The 22073-nt window shown below is 41.3% G+C and overlaps 1 protein-coding gene across 9 annotated transcripts in view; it reads left to right on the top strand.

Moving 5' to 3' along the window:
• ANO1 (anoctamin 1) overlaps positions 1–22073 on the top strand; it is a 137476-nt gene that overhangs the window by 91841 nt on the left and 23562 nt on the right. For 5 of the 9 annotated variants that reach the window (XM_033150495.1, XM_033150544.1, XM_033150506.1 and 2 more), the window contains 6 exons: positions 1189–1253; positions 3376–3510; positions 8410–8570; positions 15837–15919; positions 19673–19684; positions 20642–20713. In XM_033150495.1, the coding sequence (XP_033006386.1) occupies positions 1189–1253; positions 3376–3510; positions 8410–8570; positions 15837–15919; positions 19673–19684; positions 20642–20713 (528 nt within the window). The remainder of the gene's footprint in view (positions 1–1188; positions 1254–3375; positions 3511–8409; positions 8571–15836; positions 15920–19672; positions 19685–20641; positions 20714–22073) is intronic. The other 4 variants (XM_033150553.1, XM_033150524.1, XM_033150533.1 and 1 more) reach the window with 1 other exon arrangement.

The following is a 22073-nucleotide window of genomic DNA, read 5'->3' as shown; positions in this document are numbered from 1 at the left end:
TTGCCACCTCATTCAGCTACAATTTTTCACTCTGCAGATTGCAGTATAAAACCTTCAATTATGAACTATGAATCAAGTGGTCAGTCCAAAAGTCCTAAATGAAAAAAGTGTTACACACAAAAAAATAACTGAAACACTTTCCTTGACATTTGGAGAATTTGGTTATTTCAGAAGTTTAATTTAAGAATTGAGATTAACTGCATGCCCAAGCATAACAAATTCATGATGGATCACTGATTTTCATAAATGCTGCAATGGCGAGATCTCCAGAGTCTCACCTCTCCCGCAACATGAAGGGTTGTGTCTGCACGTTCTACTGTCAAAGCTTTGGCCCAACACGCAGCCAGTGTAAAACTGACCTCCAGACTTATCCCTGTGTCCTGATGAGTTTGGATGTAAATTCAGGGAGGTAGTGTTTGGTTGTGAAATGCATACCTCTGTGGAATATTAAAACTCACTGGCTTTAATCCAATGAACTTGCACAAATCAAAATCAATAGCCATCATTTAAAGGGGGCGTTGAACAAAATTGAGGGTGGGGCAGAATTGGAGCAATCAACAATAACACAACAAGCACAAATATTATTTTTCTCCCTGTCATTACACAGTGACAAGAATAATCAATCTTTTAAAAAATAGAAAGAAAATTGCCAGCTCAGTTTTCTCTAATTTTATGTTTATACTAATAGTGGTCTTTATTTGGTTTGGCTAACATCGTGGTAAAAAAAAAGGAAAGAATAATTAAGAAAGATCATTTTGTCCTACTCTTAGGTTCAGTGTGCATCTTTCATATAGTGCATAATAATATTAGTTCAGAGACGGTAAGCCAGGTTCTTCCGTCTTAACCCACACTAATAACTCAAAGAACACACATCCTCCAGATCTATTAAGAGCCTTTCTAGTATGTGCATTGCTACAAATCATACATCAAGGCCGCTCTTGCCACCCGCCCTCCCCCCAGCACCTTTATATCTGTCTGTTAGTTCTCTTGTAGATTAATACAAGAAGCTGTCAGTGAGCCAAACCATCAAACATGTTCAATACTTAATGCAAATTATATGTATTGGTGGATTAAAGAACATAAACCCACAAGATGGTGACACCAGAGGACAATGTGAACTCTGTAGTGGAAGCAAGGAAGGAACTGCTTGCTTGCAGTTTTAGTTTTAATTTTAAATTTCTTTTACAGCTCCTGTGTGAGGAATGGGCAAGTTATGGAGTCTTTTATAAGTACCAACCAATTGACCTAGTGAGGTAAGGAGAATGTGGTCCCTCATTAAACCTAAAATATTGCCTTGCCCCTTTCCTCCAAATGTTTGTTTACAGCTTGAGGCTCAAGAGAAAAGTCAAACTGCCCAGGCCATATGTTCATCCTCTCTCTGTATTCAGTTTGACAACCAAGAGTGGTTCTAGACGCAGGTGGCACTGTGGTCTAAACGACTGAGCTTCTTGGGCTTGCCGATCTGAAGGTTGGTGGTTTGAATCCCCGTGACGGAGTAAGCTCCTGTTGCTCTGTCCCAGCTCCTGCCAACCTAGCAGTTCAAAAGTACACCTGTGCAAGTAGGTGCCGCTGCGGTGGGAAGGTAAACGGCATTTCCATGCACTCTGGCTTCTGTCAGTGTTCCATTGCGCCAGAAGCAGTTTAGTCATGCTGACCACATGACCCGGAAGGCTGTCTGTGGACAAACACTGGCTCCCTTGGCCTGAAGCGAGATGAGCACTGCACCCCATAGCCGTCTTTGACTGGACTTAATCATCCAGGGGTCCTTTACCTTTTACCTGGAGATGCCTGGGACTGAAGTTTCTGTATGCAATAATGTTCTCTATTACTGCACCATGACCCTTCCGCAAACATAAGATCATGCTTATTTTGTTTTAATTCAATTTATATCCTACCTTTTTTCGAAGAACATGCATGGTTATTCTCCCACACTCACATTTTATCCTCACAACAACTCTGTGGCATAGATTAGACCAAGAGATAGAGACTGGCCCATAGTTACCCAGTGAGCTTCATAACTGTGTGGGGATTTGAACTCTAGCCCTAAAGGTCCAAATCCAACAATCAAACCACTACACCATACTGTGTCCAACAACAGGAGTGGAGAAAATGGGATCATGGCTGGGGAGGAGTGGCCTAAACTTCCACAAATTGATGCCAAACTGATACTCCCCCCCCTTCCCACATTCCTAGTATTTAATTTTATTTTTAAAAATGACATACCGGGTAACTGCTAATCACATTTTTAACACAACGTATAGCAAGGCCCCAAAGGTAACAAAGCAGGCGGCAGGTACTACCTTGCAACTCCACCCTTTTTAGCATTTCCCAGGGAGATGCAGCTTGGGAAAAACCTGAATGCTCTGCTACCACCACCAAATTCAAGTGACACCACCTTACTACAAAAGCAGTAATTACGGCTAGATGGAACAGTATCCATTAGCAATATACTTGGACTTAATGAAAGCTTCACTGGAAAGAATCAGCAAGGGAAGATGTTTTTCTCTCGTAACTTCCTACTTCATTTTTTTCTACTTTTGGCCAGACACTTCAATATATTGTGCAGCTCCATTTATCACATTCATCTGCACAAAATAAAGGAAGACTTTGTTAAATTAATACTCTACACTTAGAATCTGGGTTTCATTTATTGCTTTTGGAAGAGGAGAGTCTGTGCACTAAAAGGAAAGCACATTTCAGACATGTGTGAGGGAAGGAAATTGAAGGCTTTTGTTTCTACTTAATGGCGCAAACCACAGTTTGCTATGGTGTCTGGATTTTGCAAACCATGCTTTGCTTAAAGCAGGCATGGCCAAACTTGACCCTCCAGATGTTTTGGGACTACAGTTCCCATCATCTCTGACCTCTGGTCCTGTTAGCTAGGGATGATGTGAGTTGTAGTCCCAAAACAGCTGGAGGGCTAAGTTTGGCCATGCCTGGCTTAAAGGAAACTGTGTACTGTGGTTTGCCACCAAGTAGAAGCTGAGCCTCCCCTTTCCCTTGCCTTGCACTTGGGGCAGGGAGGAAAGACATACCTTATTGTCCTCATAACAATCAACCATGGTTTATCATTGTGTCTGAACTGAGTGTGAGGAGATCCTCGCCAAGCCTGTGGTGACCAAGATAGCTATAGAAACAGATCAGCAAAGCTGCTTGATAAGCAGGAATGGATGACTTACTTGGTGCCTCCAGTCCTGGATCTGTTCCAAGCAGCATGCAGACAAGAATCCTCCAAGGGGAAATGCATTCCAGCTAATCAACAGGGCTTATTTTCTCCTTCAAAGTCAACCCTGCTGTGTGATTCATAAGCTTAACCATGGTACAATTTAAGAAATAGTAAACATTGCACAATGTTTCCCCTTCAATGTATTTCAGAAAGTACTTTGGTGAAAAGATTGGACTGTATTTTGCCTGGCTTGGCGTTTATACACAAATGCTTATTCCAGCTTCCATTGTGGGGATTATCGTGTTCCTGTATGGCTGTGCAACAGTGGACGAGAACATACCAAGGTAACATACACATTTGTGGGTTTCCATCTTCCACGTGTTCAAAACGTCCTCATTTCCTCTTATGGCATAGGGAATGTACAGTCTGCTCAGTCATGCTTGCTTTATCTTCATAAAAGAAAATGGGAAACATTAGAATTAGAATCACTGACAGTCTTGTACGACCAATACTACAAAAATTATTTCAGAATTCATATTATTAGTGTTAGCACTTGTATGCGTTACCGGTAATTGTCTTTTTAAACAAAGGTAACTCACAGTGAGTTACATCAAACCAATTAAAACCAATGAAACAACAAAAACCTAAAAATATGAAAATTTAAAGAAAAGACTAAAAAACACAATTAATAAAAAGCAGGACTACAGATCCCACCGCACTAAAAAAAGGGGGGGAGGCCACAGTAACCTTCCAACTGCTGGCCAAAATCCTGGGGGGGAGAAAACGTTTGCCTGGCATCTAAAACTACATAAGGGTGGTGCCAGATGTGCCTCCCTGAGGAGAACAGTCCACAAGCAAAGGGCCACCACTGAAAAGGCCCGTTCTCATGTTGCCACCCTCTGAACCGCCCATGGAAGGGGCACCGGAAGAAAGAATAAAACAATAAAAATGTTTTAAAAGCAAAGATAACACCCTCCCTCAACATGAAGAGATCCATTCCTGCTCCTTTCACTGCACGAGGCAGTGACCGCGACAGACCAGCTATGTGCTTCTAATTTCAGGAGTGTGCAGATATTTCGATACTCAAAATTAATTCATCTCCCATCTATGAAACGGTCAAGTACTCAATAGTTTTTTGTATATAAGCATCTCTGGGATTTGGGGCAGTACTTGCCCCTTATGTCACGGTCCAGTCTATGGGTGAACAAAGTCCCAGCAGAGGACGTCAGGACCAGGAGCAAGATGGCAAGGTGGGAGCAGGAATGTGAGTCCAGAAACCAGGGGTCCAAGGGTCAGGAAGCAGAAAATCTCGAAGTCAATGGTCCGGGGGTCGAGAAGCAAGGAGTCACAAATGTGAGGGTCGAGAAGCAAGGAGTCCAAAAGCCAAGGTTCAGGGATCAGGAGGCAGGGATCAGCAGACCAGATGCAGCAAGGCAGGAAGCGTGTTGCTGTGGCAAAGAGCCGAAGGGAAATGCTGACCTTATATCCCTTCCCGGCTCTTGCCACCAGGTGCAGTGAGTTACCAAGCGGCCTCACCTGTGCGGCTGCGCCTTGCCTCTCCAGAACAAACTTAGGAAGGCCCCAGTCCTGCGAAGCCCTGCTGGTCACGGGACCTGGCTCCTGCACACACTCCTGACACTTACATGTACAAGACTCATCAACAGGCATGAAATAAGTTTATCATCTGATTACAGCTGTATGAACTGTGCAGGTATATTAACTTCTCGCATGTAGCTAACACTGCTGAACTCAAGATAAATGCATAAATAACATTAGATGAAAATAGTAGCAAATAGATACATATATTATGAGAGACTGCCAAAGTTTTAAAATCAAACTTTTAAAATTAACCAGCATTGTCTGATTTAACATAGATAAACAAACATAATTTTAAAATTAAAGCTTATACCAAGAACAAACTTAGTTGGTCTCTAAGGTGCTACTGGACAATTTTTTTATTTAGCTTGTTATATACAGTGATATTCTCTAAGAATGAGGCTGCAATGCTCTGTACGCATTTACCTGGGAGTAAGTTCCATTGAAGTCAATGGGACTTCTGAATACATGTACAGAACTATACTGCATGAGGTCCAAAGCTGATAAGATGGGAGTTTTACTAACTTCACTTAATGATCAATTATATGTAACTTGTTGTCATCGGTCTTGAAAGCTTGCATATTCTGACACCAACAGGTTTTATTCAGGAAAAAGATATCAGCTTACTTGCCTTATATCTCTCAAGAGTCACATTTTCTGTGGCTGCTTTTTAAAGCTTTCAGATCTTTAATTGAAAGTAGATCAATATAGGGTACAGGAAATAGAAGGATGCTAATAATGTATATTAGTTAAGTGCTGCAACTTGCAACACTTATTTTTTTTTTTTTTTTTTTTTTTTATTAGAGATTTTCTTGGTTTACAAGTGTACAAAGTCTCTTGCATTTTCCCATGTAACATTTTTACAGATCAATTTTGGTTGTTGAGACATTAGGCAGAAAAAAATCTACCGGCAGCATACAAATCAATATGGCTGACCTGATCCAGAGCACCCACCCACCCCACTCACAAAGAAAACCAAAGATCACCACAGCCAACCACAAAGGAACAAGCACACCCTACGCCAACCACGACCTCTCACCGCCAAGGAAATACAAGCGAACAACAGAGAACCAACACAAACAATGCTTGCAACACTTATTTATGGGAAATGTCTGTTTTTCCTCAACGTTTTTGTTTCCTTGTGGTATTTGGCTGATGGAATCGCTACAAAGATTAGACCTAAGGGGTTCAGAACTTAGTGTGGCATGTGGGAGGAAAGAGTTTCCTTAGTATAGACCAGGCATAGCCAATGTGATGCTCTCCAGATGTTATTGGCCTACAAACCCCATCAGTAAGAATGGCCAATGGTCAGGAATAATAGGAGTCCAGAAACATCTACACTGGCATCCCTGGAACTAGTCTTCTGAAATGTCACTCTCTGAAGTCATCCAGTCCAGAATTCTAAAAGGTGTCCAAATGCATAGCAAACAAACAAATTTCCAAATTACATAGTAGATCACCACTTAACCCTTTCCCCCATGACTTCTCATATTCCTTGAAGCATGAGTTTGATTCTAATGATCATTTTTATTATTAAGCATCATAGTTCAAGAAAATGGTTACACATTGGGAGGAGTTCTGGAGAGGCTATGAGCTTATCCACACTTGCTCTTGTCCTGCTGCTCTTCCTTAAGGAAAACTGCTCTCTAGTGCTCACTCAGAACAAACGGCAACCCAATTTCCCATGGATTGCTGTTTGTTCTGAGTTAAAGCTAAAGAGCATGTTTTCTTTGGGAAAGGAGCAGGGAAAGGAGAAAACTGCCCGGACCCATGCCTAGAAAATGCTGGTCAAGTGGAAAACTGCTTGGACACATGCTAAAAGGTTGAAGGAAGTGGGTGTCAAAAAAACCCTCAACCAGCCTGGAAATGCTTTTCTCCTTCTTCAAATTGAAGAGGACTAATGGGGTGGGGAATGCATTTTGCACATGCTCCACAGCATTCTGTTACTTACACATGTTTAAAGGATGGCACTGAAAGCAGGTCTTCAGAGAGCGGTGTTGCAAATTAAGCTCTGAGTCCATGTTTTCTTTGTACATTTGTACATAGTGAGAGTTCCTCTGAAGTCTGTTTCCAGAGAAGGCTCACCCTTGCTCTGTCTTCCTCACTCCTATAGAAATGCCTGCCTAAACAAGTTCTTTGTGCCATGAAGGTACCAGGAGGTAGGAGTCAACCTGGGGCAAATTCCACTGAAATGCCTAAACTGCCTTGACTTGTTTACTTGCTATAATTCCTAGACTGGGGGAAATTTAGTGATAGGCAATGGTCTGGTACAGAAATAATTTATGGAACATGTACATAAATAGAATGAGAACAGGTTACAGAGTTGATGTTTCCTCCCTAGCTGCAATGTGAATTTCTTCCTTCCCTTTTCAAAGGTTACCATCTTATGGCTTTCTATCCGCACTGTGCTAGCCAAAGTTAACATTAACCACAATTATCTTTAACTGGTGTCTGGAGACCAGATTTGTACCCTGGTTTCAAGCTCTAGTTAAAAGCAAACACTGGCCAGTATTAAGCAGGGTTAATTGTCAGGGATGCAGGTGGCGCTGTGGTCTAAACCACTGAGCCTCTTGGGCTTGCCGATCAGAAGGTCAGCGGTTCGAATCCCCGCAACGGGGTGAGCTCCCGTTGCTCATTCCCAGCTCCTGCCAACCTAGCAGTTCGAAAGCATGCCAAAAATGTGCAAGTAGATAAATGGGTACCGCTCCGGTGGGAAGGTAAACAGCGTTTCCGTGTGCTGCTCTGGTTTCTCCGGAAGCGGCTTTGTCATGCTAGCCACATGACCTGGAAAAACTGTGGACAAACGCCAGCTCCCTCAGCCCGTAAAGCGAGATGAGCGCTGCAACCCCAGAGTCATCTATGACTGGCCTTAACTGTCAGGAGTCCTTTACCTTTAATGTCAGTGCAGCAGTAGTTAATGCTGAAAAGGGGAGGAAAAAGAGAATGTTGAGGGTGAACACATTTCTGTGGCCTGTCCCAGTTTCCTTAACTGTTGCTACATGTTAGATTATATTGGCCACTTTACATTGACACTTGGCCAGTATAGCTCAGTAACTACAACAACACTAGTTGCGTCTCAGGAGAATGGAGTAGAATATCTTAGGGCACTGGTGTTCTGTAGACTCCTAGATGTCCAGGCAAGACATTTCATGCCCTAAGCATACAATATTGTACCAACACAAAAATACTTGCACCAGTATGACATCACAAAATGCAGCAATAGCAGAGCTACACCAGCATAATAGATACAAACATTTAAGGACAGAGTCTCTATAAAGGAATCAGTGTTACTTCCGTTCTTCCTTTTTTTGTACTGTAATTTCATGCAACTAATATTGTCATACAGGCTGCATATACACTATATATTTAAAGTGTAAAAAGCTATAGCTTCCAGAACTCTTAGCAAACTGCAGTTCTCAGGATTTGGGATGCATGCTTTCAATGTATGGTGTATAAACAACCATAGGTAAGTCTGAAATTGGCGGGGGAGGGCGGAATGCATGAAAAGAGTTTTTGACAGGTCAGTCAGGTGAATATACAATCTGTATAAATTACAGATTGGGACCAGGGGAGAAGCAGGACAAGAAAAGACCAAGTTTGAAGAATGCTTTGTATTTACCTGACATGCACTGTTTTCTTTCCCTCAGCATGGAGATGTGTGACCAGAGGAACAATATTACTATGTGTCCCTTATGCGATAGAACCTGTAGCTATTGGAAGCTGAGCTCCGCTTGTGCCACATCTCGGGCAAGCCATCTCTTTGATAACCCAGCAACTGTCTTCTTCTCAGTCTTCATGGCTCTGTGGGGTAAGAATGTCCACATGACTTTGGCTGGCCCGGGCATTGGCTGTGGTTTTTAATCTGCTTACTTGCGGAAGGAAACAAGCAGGAGGATAAATCAGTGTTTGTACAATTCAACAGTTAATTATCTGTAGATCCCCCCCCCTTTTTTCCCTTCTCCCATAAAACTGCCACCCTTATATTTATGTTTTGAACTGAAGGTTAAAATAGAAAGCTGCTTGGATGAATATAAAATGAAGCATTTGTCATAAAACTGCTGCATGGCATGTATAGATAGCATTAAGGGGATTGCAGAGCATGCCAACAAAATCTATTTGCAGACTTGGCTTCCAAATTAGACCATTGAAGCAAAGATTTATTGGGGGGGGTGGTTCTTATAGAAATGGCCTTTAACAAAGTACGGTTGAATAATGACCAAGCTGCTAAGTGCATTAGTGTTATCAATAGGATACTGTTTGTACCTCTCAAGGTGTCCTTTTATTTTTGAGGGGCATCCCACTTTTGCAAAGAGCCTTCCAGGTACAGTGTATTGAGTTGCTGTAGCAATTGAAAGCTATGCACCAAGCTGATTGTATAAAATGGCAAAAAAAAAACAACCCTGAGATCTAGCTGTTAAAATTCAAAAAGAGTAAGGATTTGCCTTCATAGTGTGACATGATCCTGAATGTGCAATGGGGGATCTTGCACATGCATTCTCACACATGCAGCACATACCTGGGATAATGTGATATGAATGTTTGCACATAATGAAATCTATCACACCTATTCCAGTTTGGAGGTGGTGTTGAATGCAGTCCATAAGCAAGATGCTTCCATAGAACTGTATCACCATTATTGCCTGGGTGGGTTTCAGTTGTTGCAACCTGAGGATATAGACAAGGTACTCAGAGACATGTGGGCCACTAGCACTTGTTTGCATGATCCTTGCCTGTCTTGGCTGATAGTATTTAGCCATTTGACTAATGCCATCTCCACCCCCTTCCTCGTGTGTTTTTGCCTGGCTAAATTGTATCCTTGGACGATTGTTCCTGCTTGCCTGCATGCACCATGGACAGATGTGTGTCTGAAAACCTCTGGCTTTTGTATGGCCGAAATATAGACTTGTGTACAAAAGTAAGAGTCACATCCATTGGCTGTGGTCATAACTCAGATTCCCTCCCCACCCCCGGCACACACACACCTGGTTAGGACCCCAGATCACCTGGTCTGGGCTTACGAGCTGTAGCTGTAGAAAAAGTGAGATGGCAGGGTGGCAAGGCATGATAGTGCGACTGATTTCCACTGTTGAAAAAGGGGAGTGGATTGTGTAGATGGAAACAGTGGCCTGGGAGGACTCAAGAAAAACCAGTGTGGAGTCAGTAATGTAGGAATATTGAAGAACATGTATGTAGCAACAGGAGGAGGAGCAGATGGTCCAGTAGAAATCCGTTATAAATGCACATTAAAAGTGTCAAACACTTGTTGCTGTGTATGCTTGCAGCAAGGCACTTGTCTAAGATGTCTGCACCCTGTTGCCCCGCTTTCATATATTAGTTATATGGAGAGTAAAGTACAGAAGCTTAGACAACAGAATTTGCAGCAATTATTCTTACCCTGCATGAAATTGTAGTATGGTGCTTGTGTTTGTTTTTAAATTAAGATAATTGCCTGCCATGTAGAAAACTTTTTCATTATTGATGACATGTATTATGCCATTTGATATGAGAAATACGGTTCAAGTTTCCATTTGCTCAGCTGTACAGGGAATCAATTTTTCCCCGATTAAAATGCATTTCGGTCAAGTTAGCTCTGTAAGAGATCAGGACCTGGCTTCTTCCACCACCACCCCTTTTGACTAAATCATAAAAAAAAAAAATTATAAGCTGTACTGCTAACATACACAACTGTATATTTTACTTAATAAGAGTGGGGTGGTAAGGGGTGGCCGTGTGATAATGGCAAGCTGAAATATGGAGTGGTTGAGTTTAGATTTAATTTTATACTGCAGTCAGCAAGAGGGAAGCCAAAAAGGAAGGAAGATGAATCTGAACAAAACAACCTATGCCACAGAGATCGATGATTTGTTATCATGTAGAGTGGCTTGTCACATTACATGTATTGAGAAATGTGATATATAAGCCAAAGCAGAATGTCATGTCTTTAAATAGTCTTATCCCTTCATCCAGGCAATCAAATATCCATTCTCTCCCTTTCACCTTTCCCTCCCTTTCCAATACATTTGAAAGTCCCTCAGTCTAATCTCCAGGTACTCAGAATATATGATACACTGAAAACAGCACTCCTCTAATCAGAAGTGGCCATTGCCTAGTCTATTAGTCAAAACAGTCCTATAGACCAGAGTGGGGAAACTTTAGCCCGCCCCCCACCCCCCATGTTGTTGGTTTGAAATCCCATCAGCTGCAGCTGTTGAGTTCAATAAGAAGCTGGACTGGGTCTATGGTTATTAAATAAAGATGCTTATTTTAGAGTACTTTCCATGTCCACACTTGCATACAAACTGGTGTTCTACCTTCCAGAATTGTCTCTATACCCTGTGGTGGACTAGTCTAGGCTTAGGCCAGAGAGCATTCTGGAATCCTGGGTTGCAGGGATGATTGTAGGGACAACCCTGATACGTTTCCTGTTTTTAAAGCAGATTTTGATCTCATGCTATGCTACTTTTCTCCACAACCGTAAGTGCTAAAAATATTTCCTGCTGTTATTTTTGTTTGTTTAAGGAAATAAGAGACTATGCTATCAAATTTTATGTGGCTTGGCATGAATTATACAGCCAGGCATCACTTTGACCCTTCTCTCCTTCTCCAGTGACAGTGGAGAGCAGTATCTCAAAATCACTATGTTTTCAATTTATAAGTTATCGTTTTGGAGCTTCTTCATTTTTTTTATTTTTTTTATTTTTTTACAGAGATGGATTGTTCAACTTTGTGTTTAATTTTTTTTTTACCATTGGTTACATTGGCAAGTCTGTATGTACATACCCATACAGGCATTGCATTGCTAAGCTGGATATTTCTAGCACTGGGCAGTCCAACATGTGGCCTGAGAGTAAGCAAGGCTCTGGGTTTTGGAAAGGAGACGTGAGGGGGCTAAAGTCGCGTGTGGCCCACAGGTCTCATGTCAAAGTACTGTTGTTGCGGCCCACTTTGTATGAAAAGTTTGACCACCCTGCTCTTGCATAAAAGAGGACCCAAATAGTTTTCTGTGTTTTTATGTCATTTTAAGAATGGTGGTTCAGCTGCAAACTAAGCATTGTAAACTAGTGCAAAGGGAAGTCAGATTTTTAGGGAGTGTATTTGAATAGAATGTCAAGCTCAGTAGCTAACTGACTAAATTGCAGTTCGTAATCTAGTCATGAAAATCCTAGTCCTTGTTATTGCCCCACACTTCCTCTCTGATAATTTGCTCTCTAAAGCCTTTCAAAAAATTACGTTGCTATCACTGTGACAAATGCAAGTCTTCCACATCCAACTTGAAGAGACCAATCTCACAAGAATAAAATGGGAAGGGAAACGTGTGTGTTGTTTTGAGCTCCTTGGCATAGGGCAAGATTTTATCTTATTTTTAAAGGGGTATGGATGTCTCCCTGGGTCTCTCTAGTCTAGTACTATCCATTCTGACTTGCAGCTCTGCACGGTCTAAGGTGGAGGCTCCCATTTTCCCCATGAGCCAGCTTTTAACTGAAGCTGTGCAGGGAGCGTAGTTGGGGCATTCTGCACTCAAGCACGCGCTCTCCCCCTGAGCTATGGTTTCAAATGGCAGCCTGATGGTTTGTGGCTGCACTCTGTTCCCTGAGGCCAAGGTTGCATGACATCATGACAAAAATGCATGCACAACCAGTGGTCTGGAGAGTAGGCTTTTAAAAAATGTTTTACTGCATGCTTCAAGTGTGGTCCACACACAAGCACAGACACCCAGCTACAAAGACACATTCTGGTCATCTCCTTGGACCTAGCATATCAGCATGTTAGAGAGTGATACAGTTCCTTTATGGCTTTGTAAGCTAATGCTGTAAAAGAGGGGTTCCTGGTAGCAAAAGGGGGTGGGGTGGGGGAGAGAAGACTTTCATTATCCATAATTCTCACTATATATGCAGGTACCATTCAGCAAGTATACCAAGCATCCAAAAAAGAGCTAGCAACAAGCTACAGAAAGCCAAAAGCACCATTTTAAGGATTATAATATTTTATTATATATAATTATGATGCCAATGTGCAATGAGTGTCTAAGATTTATGCACAGGAGATACAGAACAGATTAACGGAACTGAATAAAACATGATTAATGCTAAAATATGTTGGCAAATTCCCATTGTTGCTACATAATTAAGATATGTGGAGACCTTGCCTAGTTCCTCCCATTTTCCTTTTCTCCAGGGTTTTACTGGGAGCTCAGTACAGCTTGTTGATCACATCTGTTAGCAGTCACTTCGGAGCAATTCCCCTGGGGTTAGGCTTTCTCAGCACGCTTGCTTCTTTCACAATTACTTATTTACTGTGCAGTGCTGGTCTTTTCCCAGTATTCAAATCCATGTCCCCGGGGCCTCCCACAACCTCAGTGGCACATAAATTGATGTACACAAGCTATATTTGCTGCAGCTTAAGAGTTGTTGCTGTGCCCCTCCTTTATAGTAGCGTCCCCATTGAAAATGAAATTATAGCCACTCTCTAGGTTCTAGAGCAATTACTGGTTTACATTTCCTTCTTTACATATTTTCTTGTAAGTCATTTGTCCAGTTAAGCTGAAGTGCTTGGATTTAAGATGATTTCACCTTAAGCAAATCTGCGTAAGTCCCAAATAGTGCTGCCGCTGAAATTTGCTAGTAATGGAACTGAGGATTGATGCAGAGGTTCCAGCAGCCCCAAATATATTATTGCAGCTTCGGGCTGACAATTACTTTATCGGGAAGGTTGATATGAGGAAATGAACTTTCCCCTGTGATCACTCATTGCAAATGCTTAACAAAAATTCAAAGTTTTATTAATATTTTCAAAGAATAGATAATAGATTGCCCCTGCAGTCTTATTTTCGTGAATGGTGGAGCTAACCTGCAACAGATGGGTGCTCCAATTCATGTATGTATGTCTTATATTTACATCTTGCCTTTCCTCCAAGGAGTTTGAGGCAAGGAGTCATCCAGAGTTTGGGTGTGTGTTGTCAGCAGTATGCTGGTGACACACAGCTCTATTTCTCCTTTACATCTGCAGTATGCAGTATGCTGGACCAGTGTCTTGCCTCGGTAATGGATGAGAGCCAGTAAACTGAAGCTCAGTCCAGATAAGACTGAGGCACTGTTACTGGTTGGTTCTCTAGGCTAGATGGGTGGAAGATTGCCTGCTCTTGAGGAGGTTATACTCTCTCTGAAGGAACAGGTACATAGCTTGGGGGTGCTCCTGGATCCCCATTGTCACCTGAGGCCCAAGTGGCCTCAGTGGTGTGGAGTGCCTTCTGCCAGCTTCGGTTGGTGTCCCAGCTATGCCCCTATCTGGACAGGGAAAGCCTAACTTCTATAGCCTACGCTCCAACAACCTCTAGGTTGAATTACTGCAATGCATCATACGCAGGGCTGCCTCTGAAGACAATTCGGAAACTTCAGCTGGTGCAGAATGCAATAGCCAGATTGCTCACTAGAACAAGACGGTTTGAGCATATAACACCAAACCTGGCACAACTGCACTGGCTGCTGATTAGTTTCCAATTCAAAGTGCTGGTGTTGACCTATAAAGGCTTACAGGGCTCAAAGCCTCAATACCTTAAGGACTGCCTCTCCTCATGCAAACTAATCCGGACCATGCGCTTGTCATCTGAGGCCCTTCTCTATGTCTCCACTCCCAGAGAGGTTCAGAGGGTGGCAACAAGGGAATGTAATGTAATGTGTTTCTAAGGTTGTACACCTCCTGAGGTCTTTTGATAAGTGTGTGTGTGTGTGTGTGTGTGTGTGTGTGTGTGTGTAATAAATAATTTATTGCTCCTACTATTTACCCACCCTTCACCCTAAGGTCCCAATACAGGTTATAACAATTTAAAATATAACATGCCAAACAGTTTAAAGCAAATTACTATCACAAAAGTAAAGTAGGTTTCAAAAATATACATCTCAGGTGTCAGAGAGCAGGTTCTTCCACTCCCCAACATTGTTCTCACAAGAAATGATGCTTCAATTGAAATGCTTAGAAGCGTATAAAGGTTTATAGGTTTCTGAGCATTCCCACAAGCATCATGTCAAATTCTAGAGTTAACCCAGGCATAGGCAAACACGGCCCTCCATATGTTTTGGGACTTCAATTCCCATCATCCCTGACCACTGGTTCCGTTAGCTAGGGGTGGTGGGAGTTGTAGTCCCAAAGAGCCAAGTTTGCCTATGCCTGAGTTATCCAGTCAATCAGTCAACCTGCCTATTAGTGAGCTAGACTCCCTGAAGTCTCCCCATCCCTTTGCCTATGGAGGGAGAACTGGCATAGGAGACAAAGAAGGGGTCTGTGACCCATTTCAAGCATGAATCCAGATTTGGGAAACATGGGTCTTGGTTGACAAAAAAATGGTCCACAACTTCGGTTGCAAGTGGGGGCATTTCAATTTTGAGTCATCCTCACCTTTTGCACAGCTTGAATATTAAATCCCTCTTGAAAATTGTGGGTTAATAGCCCAGCATAGTTGCTTGAGCCTCCGTGGATGCTAATCATTCAGGAATAATTGGAGACACCTGTGTTTAAATGAGATCCCCATCAGAGCTTGAGACAGGTGAAACACACATACACAGCCATGGGGAGAGGAAGGCAGATTCTGTGGAACTGGCAAAAGGAAAAAGAGTGGTAAGTTGGCTGAAGGCATATTGGGAGCTGAGGCATTTGTCTGCGGATCTATCTTCTGCCTTGTAGGAGTGGCTCATCTTATGTACTTCTTATATATTTATAAATAAAGTCAAGGCAACTTTTATTTTGTATTATTTCTACATTATTTGTAAATGAAAATTGCAAAACAGAATTGCAAAAACAGCATTAAGTGTCCTCTCTTGTGTTTAGACTTACTAGTAACCCAGTGTTATCAGATCAGTTACAATTATTTATAATCATCAGTCTTAAAGGCAATAGGGTGTTCCATTCTACTATGGGCTTTTAAAGAAATATTTTAATTTATCTTTGGAGAGGAAAGAAAGTAGTGTGCTGTATAGCATATGTAACCATCTCTGGTTTTGTTAATGGAAACCATAACAAATAGCAAGTGGTAGAATTAGCCTGCTCTTCTAAGTATTTTTTCTTTCTTTTAACCACCCAGCTGCTACATTCATGGAACACTGGAAGAGAAAACAGATGCGTCTGAACTACAGATGGGATCTGACTGGGTTTGAAGAAGAGGAAGTAAGTTAATTTTGTTACGTGCTATTTCATTGGTTGTTACATCTGCCAAATGGTCTCTCGTTTTTAGTTGTTGACCCATTGGAAAGGAAAATCCTGCACATATACTGTTTCTAAGTTTGGGAAGGGTGTGGTAGTACGGTAGCATGTCTTGTTACCATGGAAGCATAACGTTAGAGCTACAAAATGAGGGTCACGCCTAGTGTTGTGGGCATTAAAACATATATAGCTTGCAAATGACTCCCTTGATACAGGAAACATATTAAGTGAGCACACTCATGAAGAAGGACGGGAGGGGGAGTGTAAGAAAGAATTGTGTAATTTGCTCTGTTTTGAGAATAATGCTGTTCTAAATTCAGGGTGACAAATACTCCAGTTGTCTTTTCTGTGTGAGCCTAGATTTTTTAAACTATAGCTTGTATTCAACATAACTAGCATTGATTGAAAGGTAAATTAATTCAAGACACCAAATTATGTAGAAAATATTAGAGAGCACTGGCATTATTCAAGAACTGCAAAAAGGGAAATGTTGATTGTTTTGAAAGAGTATTTTCTGCTGTTGTGCTTTTGTTATGTTTTAAAGTTTAGTTTTTTCAGTTTTTTTCCCTGAAATGTAAATTTCCCTAGAAATAGTTTGTGAATCAATCCAGTGTTTGTATAATCCATCCCTTACTGTTCCATTTTCAAAAAGTCACTAAATACTGCTTAAAATTCCGCTTTAAAAGTTTAATAAGGAAATCAAGTAGCCTTTTGGTGTTAGTTGTGAGCTTCTATTTATAAAATAACTACCGGGCTTCCAAATTAGAATTGAGTGTGTTACTGGTTTCATTCGCATGTCATGATGAACCCTACAATCTAGGTTCATGCTGAAAGGAAACAAACCATAACCCCTAGTTTAGGGATTTGAACCAGGGATTGTTCATTTTACTCCTAACAAACCACTATCATCATCATCATCCTTTATTCGACCGTCATTTATCCATACAGAATTAAAACATCTAAAACATCTAAAGGAACTTTAGAATAAAGCATAGCCAGCACTAAGATGAAGCTATACAGATAAACCCATGTCAATGCAAAACCACTATCTGTAGCTTACTAATCGGGGTTTGCTGGATTAAAACAAACCATGGTCCCTTGTTCCTACATAAAAGCTGAGCTAGGGATCATGATTTGTTTCCTCGGCATGCAAGCGGGAAGGACATAAGCACCTAGGAAAAGTGTCTCACCAGCAGCATTTACCTACAGCATGTTTGCTGTGACATGCAAACTGGGCCACAGTGGGTGAAGTTACTACACTAAATTAGGTTCAAGACAGAGTTGCATAAATTTTTGAGGTGTTTAGTAGCCTAAACGAGAGCAAAATGTGTATAGGGAGCTTGGGGCATACACTTGAGCCCTCCCACCCACACCCCTGCATGCCCTGCCCCACTCCTTCACTCCCACCATTTGCTCATTTAGCATGTCTGGAGGGAGTTTTGGAGCACATTCAGCTTGACCAGGCATAGTCAAACTTGGCCCTCCAGATGTTTTGGGACTACAATTCCCATAATCCCCGACCACTGGTCCTGTTAGCTAGGGGTGATGGGAGTTGTAATCCCAAAACGTCTGGAGGGCTGAGTTTCCCTATGCCTGAGCTTGACTGTACTTAGAAGCCTCCCTCTGAATTATTACCTGCCTTATTAATGCAGGAAAATTGGCCGTTGTTTTTGCCATTGCCTGTTCAGGCTGAATGCCTGAAGACTTCTGTGATTTCTGTTTGGATGTCTCAATCACTGCCTCTTGCAGTTAGGAAAGGCTCGTGAACCTAAAGGCTTTCTCTTTTTCTGACTTGCCACAACTTCCCTCAAATTTATTTTTGGAAGGTTCAGTTGGTGGCTTTTGCTCACACTCAGTGTTAGATTAGAACCACACCAAGTATTTTAACCAAAACCAGGTCATTGAAGTCAGGAGCAGAATGGGTGTGATTAAGGAGAGGCTACTTAATCGTTTACCCTGAGGCTACTCCCTTCTCTCCAACAAACATTCCCATTTTGCAGTCCACTTTCCTTTTTAAAATTTATTTTTGCACTGTGTGCTCTACCTTTCCAGGGTTAGAGTTCATATCTCTCATATTTTAAAACTCTGGTAAGCAGACAAGGTTCCATTGAACTGTTGTGAGGATCTTCTACTACCATAAATCACAGCTAGTTTTGGCATAACATAGCATAGTATACAGCAAACCCACAACCTATGAGCATTTAACTTGTGCACATTCAGCTTTACGCACTTGGCAAATATATATATATATATATATATATATATATATATATATATATATATATATATATATATATATGGTGCAGATGTCTGTGGGGAAACACTTTGGCAATTGTACACATTGTGTTTGGACTATATGCAATTTCAGTTTTAGGTGCGATCCTAAACCCCTTTGTAAGTTGAGGGCTTACTTTACAGTTAAACAAATCTGAGCTGAGTAAACCAACTGAATTTGCATTTGAATAAAAATGATAGTTCTGAAGCAAATGCATACTTTGTTTTTAGGTTGTGCATATGTCACCTTTGTCGCCCTAGGCATCATCTTAGAAGAGGCATTTCCTCTTTTATGAGAGAGAACAAGGAAAACCTCTTTTAAGATAATGTTTGCCAACTGCAGTGCATACATTCAAATGTTTAAAATGCTGTACAATTAATCAGAGGCACAATTTTGTCCGTCAAACTAAATAATTACTTTAGTGCAATCATTAATTTAGGGGAGGGATAACGGAATTTAGGGTGGGCCATCTGCTTCCTGCAGGTGTCAACATGTACCACCCAGTAGACACCCAAACGTGACAGTGATTACACTGTCAGCTGATCTTTATCAAGCTTCTACACTCAATGTCAAAGGTGATACACATTGAAATGAATAAATATAAATTACAGTACAGCCTTAATATTTTTTTGCCCGTTGTGTTGAAAGGTCTTCAGTGACATCAAAGTGTTCTAAGGCCCTGATCCTGTTTCTGCATGCAAACATGTCGCTGGGCTAACATGAACTCCACATGCATACCTAGGGTTGAGACGTAACCTATTGGATAACAATGGGAGGATGTTTTTTATGGATACCATAAGACAACTGTTCTTTTATTTTTGGTACCTTGTTGTTAGCTTACATGAAAGTGGAGAGGATTAACTGTATCCTTCTAGTGGCAAATATCTTTCAGGGTTATGTTCAGTGTTCTCTGCAATGGTAACAGCCTGTGACCTGAGATAACTGCTGTTAATAGAATGTATTTTACTTTTCACTTAACACACTCCAGTCCCACTAATTCAGCCCTATGAGCCAAGCTCTTGAGCATGCATTTAAATCCTGCTGAAGACTGAAGAGGTTAAATAGTGTGAGACAAAATCCCCAGGAGCTTCTCGTCCCATTGAAATGAACACGGGCTGGAACTCCAGCGCACAACTGTTCTTTCATGTAGTTGTTGTTTATTCCATTGAGGGTTTAATCACATGACACCACCCAGACTGTATACCACCATGTTACTTAAACTCATTCATCTTGATGTAATAATATGCTTCCTTTCATGCTACCAGTATAACATTAATACAAATACAAAAGAAGACAGTTTCCCCAAAGATGCAAACATGTCTCTTCTGATTCCTTCAGCCACATTCACATGAATAAAAACAGTTGTATCCAGTGCAGAATTGTGCAACAGTGAAGTAATTTTAATTTTTATGTTTGTTTGTGTTTTTTATGGTTTCCTGAAGGAGGCAGTCAAGGTTTGGATTTATTTTTATTTTTATTTATTTTTTTGAACTTTCTCTACCTTTTTGATCTGTCGAGTGGTGAAAGATGCCTTCTGATCTCACCTCATTCTTTTTTCCTAGCATCTGATTTCCTTCCACTGCAATGATTCTTTCTTCCTATACTGTATATATATATGCCTGTTGGGACTTTTTCATATCCATTCCCATATCCATCTAATGCATTTTTAAGGCACTTTCTGAATCTTTTGCCTGTCTCATTCCTTCAATTTCTGATTATTTTCCACATAGTTTTCCAGTGTGTTTGGCAAATCTGAAATGCATTCTTTTGGCAAGACCGGTCAGGTTAACTGATAAGAAAGAGCATCTCAGGTATCCATGAACTGAATGCTTAAACTCAAACCAGCTTATTGCTGTCCCAGCCCCTTCTTGGGTAATTTATGGTAACATCATCTCAGATGAACAGTCTTACAAATGGCCTCTGTGCAATGACTGAAATGAAAGGTTCCAGTTTAAAATGAATTGCAAGGCTGCAAATCAGCACATTATGCAATATAAACTGTTGGCTGCTAGAGAAGTTGTTGCAGGGTTGTACTTGATTTGCATTGCTGCTGGCCGTAATCCTGCCTCTGTCCCATCCCTAACAGTGTGAGGCAGCTGCTGTGTCATATGAGAGAGGAGAGCAGCCAATCTCACAGCAGCAGTGTCACCATCAAGGCAAGGACATCAGCTGAGCCAGCAGCATTGCAGATTATAGCTTAAGGTCTTTAGCTACAATGGAATACCAACAGAGAGCAATGACAAGAGCAAGCATTTTAAATTAAATCTTAAAATTTTATTTTTCAAATAAGATTAACATTTAATTTTTAAAAAATTAAATTACACTGGAACCTTTATTTGTATTTGTTCTTGAACATTTGAACGGGTAGGCAATGGGTTTCATGGCTCACTAGCCTATTGACTTATTTGCAGGATCATCCCAGGGCTGAATATGAAGCTAAAGTGTTAGAAAAATCACTAAGGAAAGAATCCAAAAATAAAGAGGTAAGCTAACAATGTAGATTTTTTTTTATTCATAGTTAAGGTTTCCCCTTTTACCATGACATACAGTAACAAACAGCAAATCTCCACCTCCATTACCATTCTTTAACTTCACATATAAAGAAAGACAGATAGAGATGGACACCCAAAAAGAGAGAGCAAGGATAGGTGAGCAAGAGAGGGTAGCTACACAAACAGGGAGAACCTGTGACCTTCTAGATCAGGCATAGGCAAACTCCGGCCCTCCAGACGTTTGGGACTACAATTCCCATCATCCCTAGCTAGCAGGACCAGTGGTCAGCGATGATGGGAATTGTAGTCCCAAACATCTGGAGGGCCAGAGTTTGCCTATGCCTGTTCTAGATGTTGTGGGACTACAATTGCCATCACCCCTGACTATTGGCCATGCTGGCTGGCGCTGGTGAGAGTTGGGGTCCGACAATGTTTAGACGGTCGTTGCTTCAGTAAAATAATCTGAGCTCTGTAGGGTTGATACAGGTGTGGGTTCATCACAGGCCTAGTGACCATAGGAATTGTTTTAAGATTCCAATAATTCCTTAGAGCCCCTGCAGCCTTATTCTGTGCACGTTCTCACACTTAAATCATGGTGCGTGAATAGAATCTCTGCAACAACAGCAGTTTATTCAAAGCCAGAACAATTACGGAAGCCTGTGAAAATAGCATTAATATATGTGCCCAGAACTCAACGCACTATACAGTATTGGTGCTTCTCAAAGTTCTGATAACTGGGTCTTTCCCCCTGGAATGAAAATTGGAGGTATACTTTAAAAGATCTACTTTTAGAATGTAAAAGAATAAGAATTGCTTTTTCTTGACGAGCTCACTCCAGGGAACCCTGCCTTAAATCTATTATTAGAGGAAAATTGACTACATGGAGGAATACAGTGGCCAGCCTCCTTCATAGCTAAGTTCTTAAGGACACAGAAAAACATACTATGACTAGAGCGAAGGATATATTGTACAGGGACACATGTAAGAAAGCTGTGATCGGCTGCAGCTGTCTGTTGAATATATACTCCGTGCCAAATCCAAGCTTACCTCTGCATAATATGTGAAATGGCCCAAACACACCTGGGCAGATTACACTGTAAAGTTGCCTAGTGGATCTGCATCTGGTTAATTTCCATTTTTTCTCCCTCCCACCCGCTGGCCAATATCCAGCCCAGTTATTTCCAAGGAAGCCACAAACTTCCCCCTCCCTGACCATTTCTATTTAGTAATTATTTTCTCTTGCTTCGTTTCCCATTGAATTTCTTCATTTTCCAGGTTCAAGTCTACATGAGATGCCATTTTCAATAGTTTTGCATATGTTGGACGGGTGTTGTGAATGGGTTATCATGTG

Source organism: Lacerta agilis, chromosome 1, assembly GCF_009819535.1.
Source record: "Lacerta agilis isolate rLacAgi1 chromosome 1, rLacAgi1.pri, whole genome shotgun sequence".
In the NCBI taxonomy this organism is placed as follows: Eukaryota; Metazoa; Chordata; class Lepidosauria; order Squamata; family Lacertidae; genus Lacerta; species Lacerta agilis.
Note: the sequence above shows the minus strand (reverse complement) of the source record. Positions and strands in the feature narration are given on the sequence as shown.